Source organism: Amblyomma americanum, chromosome 9, assembly GCF_052857255.1.
Source record: "Amblyomma americanum isolate KBUSLIRL-KWMA chromosome 9, ASM5285725v1, whole genome shotgun sequence".
NCBI classification, from domain to species: Eukaryota; Metazoa; Arthropoda; class Arachnida; order Ixodida; family Ixodidae; genus Amblyomma; species Amblyomma americanum.
In genome coordinates, this window is record NC_135505.1 from 100792037 (window position 1) to 100807127 (window position 15091).

At 50.9% G+C, this 15091-nt stretch overlaps 1 protein-coding gene across 1 annotated transcript in view; it reads right to left on the reverse strand.

Annotated features, from left to right (window-relative positions):
* Positions 1 to 2796: 2796 nt before the first annotated feature.
* LOC144103877 (TNF receptor-associated factor 2-like) overlaps positions 2797 to 15091 on the reverse strand; it is a 67564-nt gene continuing 55269 nt past the window's right edge. The window contains exon 3 of the mRNA XM_077636585.1: positions 2797 to 3890. Coding sequence (XP_077492711.1) covers positions 3860 to 3890 — 31 coding nt within the window. The 3' untranslated portion in view covers positions 2797 to 3859. The remainder of the gene's footprint in view (positions 3891 to 15091) is intronic.

The window sequence follows — 15091 nt, forward strand, 5'->3', positions numbered from 1 at the left end:
ATCAGACTGTTTTTTATCTCGAGCAGAGCTGCCTGCGTGGATTTTCCGGGCTGAAAACCGTATTGCTCCTTGCAGATGATATTGTTGGAATGCAGGAATTTGTATAACCTCGTGAAGATCACTCGCTCAGCAACTTTGGAGAACAAAGGCAGTATAGATATCGGACGGTAGTTATTGGGATCATTTTTGTTGCCTCCTTTGAAAATTACTGTAACACGGGCAGACTTCATTTTATCCGGGAACTCTCCTGTAAGAAGCATTTGATTACAAATATGCGCAAGAGGAAGGGCAATAATCTTAGCAGCAGCTTTTATTGCGAGTGCAGTAATGCCGTCTGGGCCAGGAGAGCATGTATTACGAAATGAAATTAAGAAAGGGGAACCTTTTCTTGTCGCTGTTTCCAAGAGGGACACATCGCAACACCAAGTGGGCAAGTACCTCCAACGTTCTCTGGCGCCCTTATTGCCTATTCAGGATCCTTTCCTTATTTGCAACCCTCACGATGTTTCAAGGTTCTTGAGAGTCAACTCAAGGGGATTGGCACCATGTTCATCGATATCAATCTTTTCTTTGGCCTCATGCCTTGTTAGCGACGCAGGGAACGAAGCCGTCGAGATGTATATGGGACTGTTAGGTTCTAGAATGACTGCCGAATTCCAACATGTCGTTCTATCAGCAGCCCACCTTCGTAGATTTTGAAGAGCAGCTTTTTATCCGAAAAGAATCAATCTGCATTGGGTCATGTTTGGCCTGGTCTTCAGCTAGCTGATGTTCTGCTCAGAAGTGTCATCAAAGTTCTGATTAGATTACTACGTTAATAATACTTTACAAGGGCAATGTTCTGAGTCAGAGCATGGCCTCGGGCGATTTTTAACCTATTTTTGACACCCTAAAATCTCTCAAGGTAACCAAGGAAGCACCAATTGGAGGGCAAATTCGTTTCCTTGACCTCCGACAATTTCTCCCAGCGCACCTATGCTGGTGGTATGAACCACGCTAAATAGCTACTTCCATTCACATCGTCACATTCCAAGCTGGTGAAACGTGGTATTGTCAGGGCTGTTATGAAGAGTACAGCCGACAGGTACTGTGAGCATAAAATCTGCTCGAGACTTTGCACCCGGTTGCACAGGCTGGAATCGGCAGCGTACCCGACCCATCTGTTATGAAACATTGCGGACGTTTTGCTCGGAGAACTTCCGGGCAATTGTTCTATCAAGGCGAGAGGCGGTACTGAGGTGAAGACTGCGGTAATACGGTATGTACAGTACTCACGGATTGAAATAGGACATTCGGAGCGCTAGCCTTGCAGTGCCACGCAGGCATGTGGTAAACCACAGGCCGGCTGATTGGCTACTGGAAGGAACAATTCTGCTTTGTAGATGTTCTCCCTCTCACGCCATACCACAATGCACCACCTTGGTTCCATGAGCGTCTACGGGCGGCGCTCCATGAAGCGACGGCCACGCGCTCCGAATGTCCTATTTCAATCCGTGAGTACTGTACATAACTTCTTGCATAGGCTAAAGAAGATTGCAGGCAAAGCAAGAGTTGATAATTCTATTCTTGGCCCCGAATCAGGCTTCTCAGCTTTGCCGCAGGGTGAAGAGGAAAGTAGAGGCCCCTAAAGAGCTCAAGGACCCCTTCAGTGTGTGCAGGACCGGAGTCATCTACAAGGTCCCCATCTTGTGTGGCTGGTGTTATGTGGGCCTGACTGGCCGTTGCATAAATTGCCGGTTGCTCAAACACAAGAATGACCTCAGAACTGGAATTGGAAGTAATATGCCTGTGCATGCACTGTGCGTCATGCGAAGGCTACCACCAGTACTTTGACCGGCGCAGTATATTACAGTGCTACAAAGAAAATTGCACACATGAGATTCACGAGGCGTTGTGCATTCACATGATTGAGCAGGCCTGTGTCAGCACCCCATCTATCGCACTGCACCGAAAGGACCTTGCCTTCCTTGGCAACCATATTCATCCGCATTTTATCTGTCTTTGCATGTCTTTTTATTGCCGTCATTCCCAAATCTAATGCACAGTAGTTTTCCTTTTATTCAGTTCTCTTCATAGATGAGCTCCGCTCTAACATGTAATCTTCTGGATTAAAGTGACACCTTTCATTCTTGTGTGCAAATTGTCAGCAGCCCGTATCGTGTTCTTTGTTTCTTGTATGTGACTATAAGTTCCCTCTGAAACTAAACCTCAGTTCATAGTTGGCACTCCTGTTGTCTCATTTTCTGATCAAGTCATTGTTGTTTGCACTCTTCCGTTTGTAGCTCATGCATCAACTAGCCCGCCAACATGCCCTCCTGAACTCAAAGGGCCCTCACCGCTTGCGGCTGGGGTCCTCTTGCAGCCGGGTTGTCTGTTTTGCTTGCCATCGTCGCTGTTGCTGCTTTGACGGCTAGACGAGGCTGTTGCGAGGCGCATCTCCTTTCTCTGTCCTCTCTTTCTGCTCACTCCCCCATCGTCTAACTTCTCCATCCTGTCTCAACATAGAGACAATTGGCAGGCCCGTGCGACAGCAACTAGTCTAGGCAACGCAAATAAATGGAGCCAGAACCGTTCACCGACATGAGTTCTTTGACGGAGCATTTAGGCGCCGGACTCCTACCGATCCCTGCGACAGAGAGCGGCATGAAGCCGCAGTGGCTACATTTCCTTCCATATGATTTGGCTCAGCTGAGTTGAGCCACGTCAATTTTTTTTAATGCTTGGAGCGCCGTGGATCCTTCTGTAAAACTGATGCCGGCACGGGGCGCGCACTGCCCACCATTCCTCCGAAACTACCTCAGGCAGACCCCAACAATGCCTCATAGCTATTTCCCAAAGAAACCTTTCTGGTTTCTAGGGTTTACTGTTCCAAAGCGACTCAGGCAATGAGGGACACCGTAGAGAAGGCCTCCGGAAATGTGGACCACCTGGCATTTTTTAACTTGCACTGATATTGCACAGTACACAGGCCTCTCGAATTTCGTCTCCATCGAAATTCCACCGCCACGGCCAGGATCGAACCCGCGTTTTTCAGGTCAGCAGTCGAGCGCCATAACTACTGAGCCATCCCGGCAGCTTATATTCCGAAGAACGGTTGACTTGCACACTACGGTAGTAAAGTAGTCCGATATGCCAGTAACCTGACCCTCTAAACCCGACACACCACTCAAAGAAACTGCGTAGGTCGGCGTCTGGCGCAGTCAACACTTCACGGGCGGGAAACGAAGTGTCGCATTGCGGGATATGTGCAGACGCTCCTTTCTTGTGCTGTAAGTTTATCAGGGCTGGGGTGCTTTGCATATCAAGCATCGGTACTACAGTTGCGTGTAGGTCCGCCATATTGCTCTCCCTAGCATCGAAATTATGAAAGCCACAAATCTTGCATGTAGGAGGCGGATTTGATGGAGTGGTTACAACAATTGCAGGCTCTATCCGCTTGTTTGTGGCTGCCGAAGTTGCTTTATTCTAGGTAAGTTACAGTTGCATTTAATGATTCAGCTTTCTAGTTATGCATCAGCTGCACCTAACATCGGCTGCACAAAATAAAATGCCACAAAGCACGAGAACAGTAAGTGTACGAATGGTCTCTGAGGAGCGGTGTAGTGCTATAAAAGATACAAAGGAGTTGTCTTCTCCGCAATGGTAGGATGCTTTTTAAACCAGGTGATTGCGTTTAAACAGATGCGAGCAGTGCAGGGAAAGCAAACGCGCAACTCTAGTTGTGCTGTAACTCCAATCGGTATCGCTCTATGGCACTGCCTTGCGGCTCCTAGTGCGGAGCAGTGGGAGAGGATGCTTTCCAGCGAGGATCCGGCGGTCCAGGCAAGACTGGTCCGGAGAGCCTACCTGGCGGCAAGACTCAGTGGGGCCATGGACTAGGGGCTCCAACCCTGCCACGAGAGCCACAGACCACATCAAAAAATGTGAAGAGTGCCTGAACACCGAGACCCATCTATATATTTCTACGAATAAAGAGAGAGAGAGAATGAAAAGGAAACGCAGGGAGACTCTATGAATAAAGTTTTTACTACTACTACTAGACACCGTCGCTTCACCGGTTTTCGGCGAAATAGGTATCGGGGATCCTCGCGTAGCGCCCCAATTTTTCGAATTTACCGGGCTGGTGCAGCCGCCACTTTGAAATATCCAGTCAAGTTTGCATTAGAAATTAATGGACCGCATAAATTCAAATTATCCAGGGTTTTGAATTAACAGAGTTCAAAATATCGAGGTCTTACTGTACATTGTTTTCAAAATAATTAAGGTGTTTGCCCATTGATCTTTTTCTGACCAATTTTATACTGAACAGATATGCAATCTTCGATGCGATAATCGAAGCCCATTTCTCGTCTTGTTCGTATTCAAGTCATATTCGAAAAGTTCGATAATCGTGTGCTTCAAATCCATGTGTCTGTATGGACAGATGACCACTGCATCATTTCTTTTTTATTGGATGGTCGGATGACAGGGCATAAGCAAGCCATAACTAAAAGTTTATTCGGTTCAGTTATACAAACCTATTAAGATGACAGCACTAAAGTACATTTCAAACAAAAGTATTTTTTTCCAGAATCCTTCCCCCATCTAATTTTTTGTACCCACTCATTACTAATATCCTGGAATACCTTCTTTCAGCGCATCAGTAGCCAAAGAAGTTGTTGCGAGGGGGCAGCAAAAGGGGCCTTTTCTCCTTAGTAGTGTTTTATCTCTCTTGCTTTTTGTATTTTTTTGTAAATAACTCATTGAGGAAAACAGGCTCGTTTCATTGGCGTCATGCAGCAACATTAGGGAAATTCGCCACGCATGATTCTCGGAAGATATGTCCTAAAGCTTATTTCTTTTTTTGCCTCTTGATGACAGCAGCGAGGATGACAGTTGCCCGTCGTGTTCACTCGTCCGTGTCGTCTGCACGCTTAACGTCAAACGTGGTTTTTGTAACTAGCTCAGACCCATACCTTAGTGAGAGATATCTATCTAGTGCATTGACAGCTGGGCTAGATGGGGATTCAAGCCACAAGGTGACTAGAGCTAAAGACAAGGAAGGTGGTTTCTGTCTTCTGAAATGTGCGGCAATACTGAGTAGGATCCAGTCATCTGGCAGCACGTATTCTGCAGAAAATTCGTATCGAGTGGATACCACGTGACTTCCTTGGCTCCTAAAGCCATGCAGACTCTGCGACATGCCAAGCGACACCAACCACGTCATTGCCTCTGTTACATGCGCTCTCGTCCTTCCATGTGTTTTAATCCTCCCCTGCGGTCTTACGAGTTCAGAGGAGGTTGCGCTTCGAAGCATGTGGTTCACGTCCTGCCTGCTGTGAAAGTTGCCGAAAGAAGTTCGATATTTAGTTAATGTCAATCGATCCACTCTCTGTTACAATCTATCGCACGAGCCACTGGCCGCATTTGATTTTCAGTCCTGGACTACTTGTTGACTCCAGCTCGGCATGCGAATTTCCAGGGCACTGTGGACAACAAATGTGGTTGTTTTAATTAATTCAAGTAATGTCCGAACGTATTTTTAACAAAACCGAAGTAAAATTAAATTTTGGTGACATAAGAGAAAGCAGATACAATTAGCGGAAAGCGCCAATATCCTACGCGAATCGTTTCCCAAGCAGGCGATAGAGCATAATCGGCGCTTATTGCAGTGTTATCATGCTGTGTGAATGAATAAAAGTGCAATTTGTGAGCAAGAGTACGTAATAGTTAAGATAAGGATAACCCACCTGGCGTTTTATGCCAGGCAAACTAGCAGTACTGTTTGCACACACCCATGTAAACAACCTAAGCGCGGGGCTGCAGTTGTCGTAATCGTCGCACTCCTGGGGCACAATTCGCACACACAGCAAATTGCTGTACTATTATTTCGAAGCACTCATTTAGACGGCGGCGACTATTCATTTGTCCGGACAGTGAAAACATTCGAGTCACGTAGGGTTTTGCAAGTGGCTTGGTTGCTGCAAAAAGGTTCTATGAGTCTAAGGAAATGTATGTTCGACTTACAAACGCGTGCATGCAGCGCGGAAGTCGTCGCACTCGGCACTTTTTTCTGCTCCTTTCGTGCCTCAAGGTTACTGTAGCGCGCCTTTTGATAATCTGAGTTTAATTATCGAGCGATGAATAGCGGACAAGAACTTGGTAGCCAGCTACAAAACGCCGCGGCTTTCACGGCGCACATCGGCGAAGGCATGCATGGCACGGGCCGCTTTTCACATACGAAGCACTTGACTGCTCAAAAGAGACCACACTCACAACATACGAACAGCATGCTTCTAAGCGTAAATAATAAAGCAGGGGTCCATCGATTTCTGTTTCCTCAACAATCGGAAAGTGGACGCCACGAGCAAGTCCGCTTTCCCAAAAATCACTCAGCTCGCGTACTAAGTTGAAGGCTTCTCAATAGAGAACACGAAAAAAAGCATTTTATTCCGCTACGCTAAAAGAAAAACTTTTCGAGTGACCGCTGTCTACGGCGTGCATGCAAGCACCTCAACAGCTCGCAGCAGACGACGCGTGGCGCGTATGCGCTCGTGACGTCAGCAATCAGAGGTTGCCAGACCAGCAAGCAGTTCGCAAAAGAAACGAAAAAAAAATTGGTTATAAAAATATTTACAGCACAGATTCAACTGAAAATTGGGGGAATTGTAATTTAACCTTGTGGGAATTAAAGGCGATAAGCAGGGTATGAGTGAAAATAGGCTGTCACGGTCCCTTTAATAGGAGCTATGAGTGCGCAGTTCGTGCCCCAGGAACTGCGGCTGCTAGTTTTCTGAATCAGTGGGAACGTAACGACGCCTCATGGGCGACAAGGAGCGGCGGCGAGAAGAAGGCGAGTGGTGGGAAACGAAGGGCTGGAGACCGAGGGTGCGGTCAAGAGAGGTCCGCGGAGGTTGTGGTCCGGAAGGGGAGTGAAAGTTGCGGTCTGTATCGGGGTAGTCCGGCAGATGGTGCACAGGCGCATGCAGCGTACGGCGACAGAAGCGCGCGCTGTGGCCTGGAATATCGCAGGCGTAGCAAATCGGTCTGTTGTCAACTGTGCGCCAAGGGTTGTATATAGCAGGCTTGAAGCGGTGTCGGGAAGCAACAAGCGCAGGCACAGCTTTAGGAACTCATGCCTAGGCCTGCGGCCATGATGGCCGTGTGACAGCTTCGGCATACGTGAGAGGCACGGTTGTGGGTGCAGGCGGCATGTTAACTGAAGGACCGTAGCTCAACGGGGCGCCAACAGCGGTGGGCGGGATCGGAAGAAGACCGACCTGGGGAGCCAAGGGAGCCGGTTCCGAAGGCTAGGAAGTGCATCGGCGACCTCCTGCGCGATGGCGTGCCGGATCTCAGGACTGAGGGCGGGCGGTGACGTGTTGGCGAGATATGAGCGAGAGCTGCCAGGCGACCTCGTCCCGCACGATGTCATTGAAGGTAGCGAGTAAGTCGTGGTTGATGGCCAGGCCGGAGTTGGAGTCGGCAGGTGGGGGAGGGCGACGAGAGAAAGATGTTACTTGCACAACTCTTCGAAGCTTTGGCACAGGTTATACACTGAGGCAACGGTTGTGGGAACCTTCGCCAACAATATTTGAAAAGCGTCATCGTCGATACCTTTCATGATGTGTTTTATCTTGTCAGCCTCAGACATCCGGATCAACACGCTTGCAGAGGTCAACTACATCTCCAATGTAGCTAGTGAAGGTCTCGTCCATGTGCTGAACTCAGACCCGCAGGCTTTGCTCAGCGCGCAGTTTCTGCACCGTGGGACGGCTGAAGACCTCCACAAGTGTGCTCACTATATTGGTCAAGGTGGGAATGTCGGCCTCGTGATTTCAGAACCACAGGTTCGCGGCACCACTCAGGTAGAATATAACATTGGTGAGCTTGCCGCGGTCCTCCCAGTTGTTATGACGGCTCACCCGTTCGTACTATTCCACCAATCTTCCACGTACTGGTCGCTGTGGCCGCTGAAAACAGCGGGGTCCCGCTGGCGGACGGCATCGGAGCAGGTGGCTGGCTGCGACGGGGCGGTGGGCTGCTGACTGGCCTTGGTCGTGGACATCTGGGTGGGGCGGCTGCGAAGGTCCACGGTGAAGGTGGAAAGGCGGACGCAGCAACCTCCACCAAATGTAGGGCGGTTTATTGGCACGTTGAAAGCGCCGGCGACGAAGACCCTAGCGCAAATAATCTAAGAACCAGCGAGGCGAGAGACCGGGATACAAGCGGAAAGCGTCCGCAGCAAGCACCAGAATCACCGAGGCGAAAGTGAGGTGAGAACGTCAGCGCCTCAACGCGTCCTCAGCTCCTGGCCCCTACGGAGTGCACAACAAGGCACTCCGCAACCTCGATTCCCCTTCCGTCAAAGCCCTAACCGACTATTTTAACAGATGTTGCCTGCGCGGCGCCCTCCCACCTCAGTGGAAAGACGCCAAAGTAGTCTTTATTCCCACGTCCGGAAAACCACTTCTTTCCGGTCACCTCCGTCCCATCTCTCTTACGTCGTGTGTGGGCAAGCTCATGGAGCACGTTCTCCAGACCCGGCTCAGCCGGTATTTGAAGAACAACAACCTTATGCCTTCGTGCATGTTAGGTTTCCGCCCGTGCTTATCCTCCCAGGACGTCTTTCTACAACTCAAGTGCCACATCCTTGACTCCTCCGCGAGCGTCACCAAGACTATCCTCGGTTTCGACCAAACAAAACGTTTAGACAACGTTATCCACGCAGCTATCCTAGAAGGACTCGCAAGAGTGGCAGATCGGGCTAGTTGGTATTTTTCCATAATGCGATACAGCGCGGATAAAGACGGGGACGAAGTGAGACAAGACACCACAGTGCTGAAGAGGGCAATGAGGCAGGAAGGTTCAGCAGAGAAACACATGAAAGGGCCCGAGGAACTAGAAATATAACTTGCAAGAGTGGCAGATCGGGCTAGTTGGTATTTTTCCATAATGCGATACAGCGCGAATAAAGACGGGGACGAAGCGAGACAAGACACCACAGCGCTGTGGTGTCTTGTCTCGCTTCGTCCCCGTCTTTATCCGCGCTGTATCGCATGCTAGAAGGACTCCACGCCCTAGGCATAGGCCCGCGGATGTACAATTACGTCCGCGATGTCCTCTCCGAACGCACAGCCACACTCCCTCTGGGCAATCACCGGCTGTCCGTTGTCTCACTGGGAGCACGGGGAACTCGTCAGGGCGCTGTTCTCTCTCCCTCTTTAACATAGCCCTTCTCCAACTCCTCCATCACCTCGCCCAAATACCCGACATATATTTCAGCCTCTATGGTGATGGCATCACTGTCAGGGTTAATCGAGGCAGTGATGCCGACATGAAACACAACCTACAGTCGCACCTCAACATCATCGACTCATAAGCTCGTGCGCGCGGCCTAGCCTGCTGCCCTTTCAAATAAAACACTCTACCGCCCTATGCCGCACGAACCCGTCATTGCTTCCATCTCACTCACTCTAGGGAACCACCCCATTCCCCTGGTCTCCAAGATCCGCAGCCGGGGCCTCGTCCCTGACTCCCACGGCGAGCATGACAATGCCATCCAAACTCTCCAGACCCAAGCTCAGCAAGCCACCCGTTTCATTCAGCGCGGGGCGAACCCGCGCGCGGGTCTGCGAGAGTGGAACACTCTCCGCCTCACCAAAGCCTACATCACGAGCCGCACGGCGTACTCATTCCCCTCCCCCCTCCCTAAAGCAGAAGGAGCGAGATCGCATCAACGCACTCCCCAGGAGCTGCACGAAGGTCGCTTTCCGCCTACCCCCCTAGTACCTCTAATGCCCGACCCACCAACCTTGGTGCCCACTACACGTTTGGAGAGCTGGCAGAAGCCACCCTAACAGCACAGCTGACTCGCCTGTCAGGTACCGCGGCAGACCGCACTCTACTCTGTCAGCTAGGCATCGTCCCGATCACTCGTCATACCGACAAGGTTCCCCTACCTCCAGACCTACTCTCCCATCTCATCATCCTTCCCATTCCTAGGAACATGCACCACGAGCACGACGGAGAACGCAGAGCAGCCTGCGCCAAAGACCTGCACAAGCTCTACGGCGACAGTTCCGAGGTAGCCTACGTGGACGCGGCAGCGTACTCGTCGGGCTTTCGCATGGTCCTCGTTGCCGCTAACAATCAGGCCCGTTTAATCACATCAGGATGTGTCACCATAGACTCTTCGGAAATTGCAGAGGAAGCAGCCATTGCGCTCGCTCTCATCTCCGCCTCTGCCACCAGAGTTCTCTTCGACTCAAACTCCGCCCTATTCAATTTCGCCAAAGACCTGATATCCCACACAGTGGCTCCGCTTCTACGCTTCTGGCATCCTACTTACCCCGTAACCTTTATCTGGACCCCCGCACACGCTGGCCTCCCGGGTAACGGGAGGTCCACTCCCTCGCCCAAGATCTCATTTTCCGGGCCGAAGTTCGACCACTTCCGCCATCCAGGGAGCCTCTACTTACGTTCAGAGATATTTTTACCTACTACCGAGATACCCGGCGTGTTTACGCATCGCCAGCTTGTTCCATAACCTTAACCCATGCCTCTCCGTGGCGCCGACTCCAGACCAGAACTGATCCCTACCCTATTCTCCTTCATGCCCGCTACCCCGATCAATTCATCTCGTCCTGTAAGCTCTGCGGGAAACCGGGAGACTTTCTTCACGTCCACCTCACATGTCCAACTACGGCGGAGACATACTGGGAGACTCACCTGGCCAGCTCCGCAGCTGCTGACCAGCGCCGGATAATTACCGACGCCCTGAGGCATATAGCCTTCCAAGGGCTGTCCTTTGCTCTGTAAGGGCACCCCCCCCCCCCCCTAAGGGTTGCCTCGTGCCCTGTTAGGGGGTTTGCCCCTCTCTGTATTGCTTGACAATAAGTGTTTTCTACCACCACCACCACAAGCGGCAGCTCTCCAGCACGAGCATCCGACGGGTGGCGCAAGCGCTTCGTCCTCGTTGGCGTCCGTGCTGGATCATCTTCTTCATTCCACTTTGTTTATTTTCCTTTTCAAGTCCAGGTGCTATGTCGACGCTCGTGGCTGTTGTGTCATCGAAGTGTAATTCAGTAAGTACAATTCATCAAACAAATGTATTCTATAACAAGATCTCATCACACACTAACACAACCATACTTTTGCACATTTATCTTCACAGATTGACGTAATCATGAGGAGAAAGTTTTGCTGACATGAAACTCAGGGCATAGCCATCTAATGTTTTCGCATTAAAAATGCAAGACATAGAAACCGATCGAAAACCACTGTCTTACCAGATGAAAATAATTAAGGCGACTCGCAAACAAACCACAGGAAGCACAATCAGATAACGAGCATAGAAGCCGTACAGTAGACTGGGCTTCTGAGTACAGAAAGCAACCATGACCAGACACAAGAAAAATAACAAGGAAAACTTCGAAAAAAATTGAACGTGGATTAGCGCAGCTAATCCAGGATATACAAACCGGAAGCTGTCGGAGTTCATTGTGTTCTATGCCGTTGGCGTTGACAACGTTCTAGACGCCGATAATTTTGAGGAAAGAAAGGGCACATAACTGGCTCCCTGTGTCAGTGGACGCCTCCATCATTCTTTTAGGTACGTGGCGGTGGAGAGAGAGATGTGGGCTGCATGCACTAGCGCTGACAACGTTATGGTGGACATGCACACTGCAGCAATAGGCCGCAGCGTTCACCGGTTGACAAGCCTCTCGCGATCGACCATGAACTGCCATCTGCCAGAGTGGCAGGATGGGCGCGCTGCCTGTCCAGTGTGCGGAACGCACTCAGCGTTGCAGACGCCAAGCCGCGTCTGCTCGGCTAGATGACGTCGTTCGGCAGAAGCCTGCGCAGCGACGACGAATACTCGGCTCGACGGCGAAGTGACGCGATGCGTTGCTATGGCAACGGCGCAGCAAGGACGTTCAAAGTCAAACAGCTACACACGGCGAAATCGGCGTCGCTACGTCGGTAAAGCTTTTGCTTTAAAATTAGAGGACAGACTTAAGCCATGCCTTAAGGACATGACGCGAAGCGCAGTTGATTAATTGCCACATATATGCATTAGGTCATGGTATACTCTACAGTCATAGATCCCTCTGTGTTCTCATACCTGTCCTGGTGCAGTGGTGCACGCAGCGGTTAAGCGATGCGTCGCTGCATTGTGATGGCAGGTGCTCCCAGCGGTGGTCATTGTGCGGCTCAAGTTGCTTTTCCCGAGCGGCCAATCAATAATTTAACTGCCAGCTGCCACGGTGGGCAGTTTGATTCCAAACTGGAGGGCAGGTTGTGATGAAGCCGCAAGGTCACGTGACCTAGGTGGCGCACCTGCCTCATGTGTTGCTCTCTGGGCACCACCTGCCAGATTCATGCTCGTAATTTTTCGCTCACAACGCCGACGCAAGATTTTCTCGGTAACGTAGTCTTTAACGTTATCGCATTAATACGGCAGTGGAACTGCAGGTGGTGCCACCACAAGAAGGGCTCAGGGATCAATACCTGTGCATTATCAAGGACCCCCGGCCGGCCGCTTACTCGAATGCAGATGAAGAGAACACGGAGCTGGACACCCTGTTCCAGCTGCACGACCTCCGGGCAGCCTTAAGGAAGGTGAAGCGCGGCACTGTACCCGGGCGCGACTAGGTTACGGTAAAGCTCTTCGCCAACCTTCCCGACGCAGCCTACGTCGCGCTCCTCAAACACATCAATAGCATTTGGGGCGGAGAGACTCCTCTCCTCGACTGGAAGTCGGCTGTCATGACCTTCATCCCCAAGGCCGGCAAACCTACTGATGTGGAGGACCTCCGCCCCATCTCCCTTACGTATTGTGTCGGCAAGTTGATGGAGACGATAGTGCGCGACGGACTCTCCCACTTTCTCGAAACAGCACATTTTTGAGGGCACAATGTTCGTTTTCCGCCGTCACAAATCAATACGGGAAATATTTCTGCAGTTCCACCGTGACATCATAGTTCCTGTCGAATGTCCGCACAGCGACTAGGTAGTCCTGGCCTTTGATCTTAGAGGCGCATTCGACAACGTCAAACACAAATTAGTCCTCAACCACCTCAGTCACACCAACTCTGCACACAAAACATTCCATTACATAAGGCAATTTCTTACAGTCAGCCAAGCCTACATACACATACTAGATGCGGAACACGGGCCACACACTATCTACTCGAGGTGAGGACTGCTGAGATGCCAACAGGGCTGGTTTATTCCAGCATGGCGAATACCGGCACGAGCACGAGACACGTGCCAGCGACAGCGAGCCTCGCGCGAGCGCGCAGCAGCGCAGCCAAGTTAAATGCCCAGCCAATGCACGTGGCAACTGCGTACAACATATCCCCTGACAAAAAAGCAAACTCTTGGGAGGAATGACGCAACGTCCACACCTGTTGTGCAGGTGGGAGGCGTCAGCGCAGGCTGTTTGTGAATCTGCCGGAGAAACTGAAGTCCCAGGTAGTGTTAATGCCTTGTCGCCTGCATGTATGTCGCCACACAGATTCCTCGTATACGACATTTTGGTTGTATTTCTCCTGTTCCGCAGGCTTGAGAAAAGGGATAAGAGGGGTTCGATTTCTCCGTATAGTGCCGTTCCAATATCAACTATATATGATCTAGGCTCGCTTGCGGGCGCAGCAACGTTCCCTTTTCGCTTTAAGTCTGCAACCCGGACACCATCTCCTTCCAGGAAGGTCGGAAGTTGCCGTACGCCATGTCATCTGTCGTAATCTCTCGTTGCTGTTCGCGGTATTGCGTTTCAAAATTCAGAAGTTTAGTGGCGAGTTGAAGATGCGTTACGCCCTTGACTGCGAGATATCTCCCATCAAGGCCGTAGAGCTGCCAAGGAGCACACGACAATGGAGGCAGATGTCGGAGCATGCTGAAAGTCGTAGGTGGGAGGATAGATGCGCCGGCGCCTGTGTCGATCTTGAATTTGACAGGTTGACGAGGATGGTTGTCTCCCACGTCAACGTACCGAAGGACGAGACGGATCCGAGAAATCCACTTTCGCTATCGGGTCCTAATGCTTCAACGATGTCCACCCGGCGTGACATGCAGGCAGACGTGTAGCGGCCCTTCTTGTGGAAGCCCTTGTATACCTGTGTCCGCACTGGGCATAGTAAACGCGGGTGTCGCTCTTTTCTACACCAACGACACAAAGTCGGAACGTTGTGAGCTGCACGCGGATGTGGCCTTGATTCAAAGTGCTCTCGGCCGTCGTTGACGTGAGCAGCGTTCGTGGGGTGCCTGACTTCCTGCCTGCCTGATGCAATTTTGTTGACGGTCAACGTTTCGGGGTGAAGCTCCGCTTGCTGCTGACGTATGCTTTCGACCTTCCTGATCAACTGAAGCGCTTTCTGAATAGTAAGATCAGCGTAAAGTTTCAGTTTCGCTGACAGCTCATGGTCTTAAATGTCGACGACCAGTAAGTCTCGGACCAGTTCCTCTCGGAGGTTGCCGTACTCACAATAGTTGGAAAGCGTGTGAAAGCGCGGTTACGAAATCTTCCACGGATTCGCTGTTGTTTTGGACCCTCGTGTTGAAGCGTGCCCATTCAAAAATGACGTTGCACCGCGGTATGAAGTAGCTGTCGAAATGCTTAAGGGCGAAATGGTTAAGTTCTGGGCGTTTTCTGCGGAGAGTTTGCAGGTTCCGAAGACGTCCTCGACCTGCTCGCCTATCAAGTGAAATAGCGCTTCGACTTGGCGTCACCCTCACTTTTCGCAGAGACCGGAAGCCGTGTAACAACGCTAGAACTGCTTCCTCCATTTCGGCCAGTCGGTATGAGTCGTGCAGCAGAAAGCCTCATGCGGTTGAATGACCAAAGACGCCATGTTCTGGCTGCGTAGTCCAGGAAGCAGCCCCGGCTGGGCTTACTGTGGGAATTTCGTTATTTCTGACACCATGTTGAGATGGCAACATGACAGGTGTACCCACACAGACGCACATTAAATACACCCTACGTGACACACGCACTAAAACACAAAACTAACACAAAACACAAAGAATAAAACTCCACACGGCCCGGGAACACTGCTACCAGCGTCTACTATTAGCGTTCTACTGTTAGTGGTTGGCGTTCGTGCTC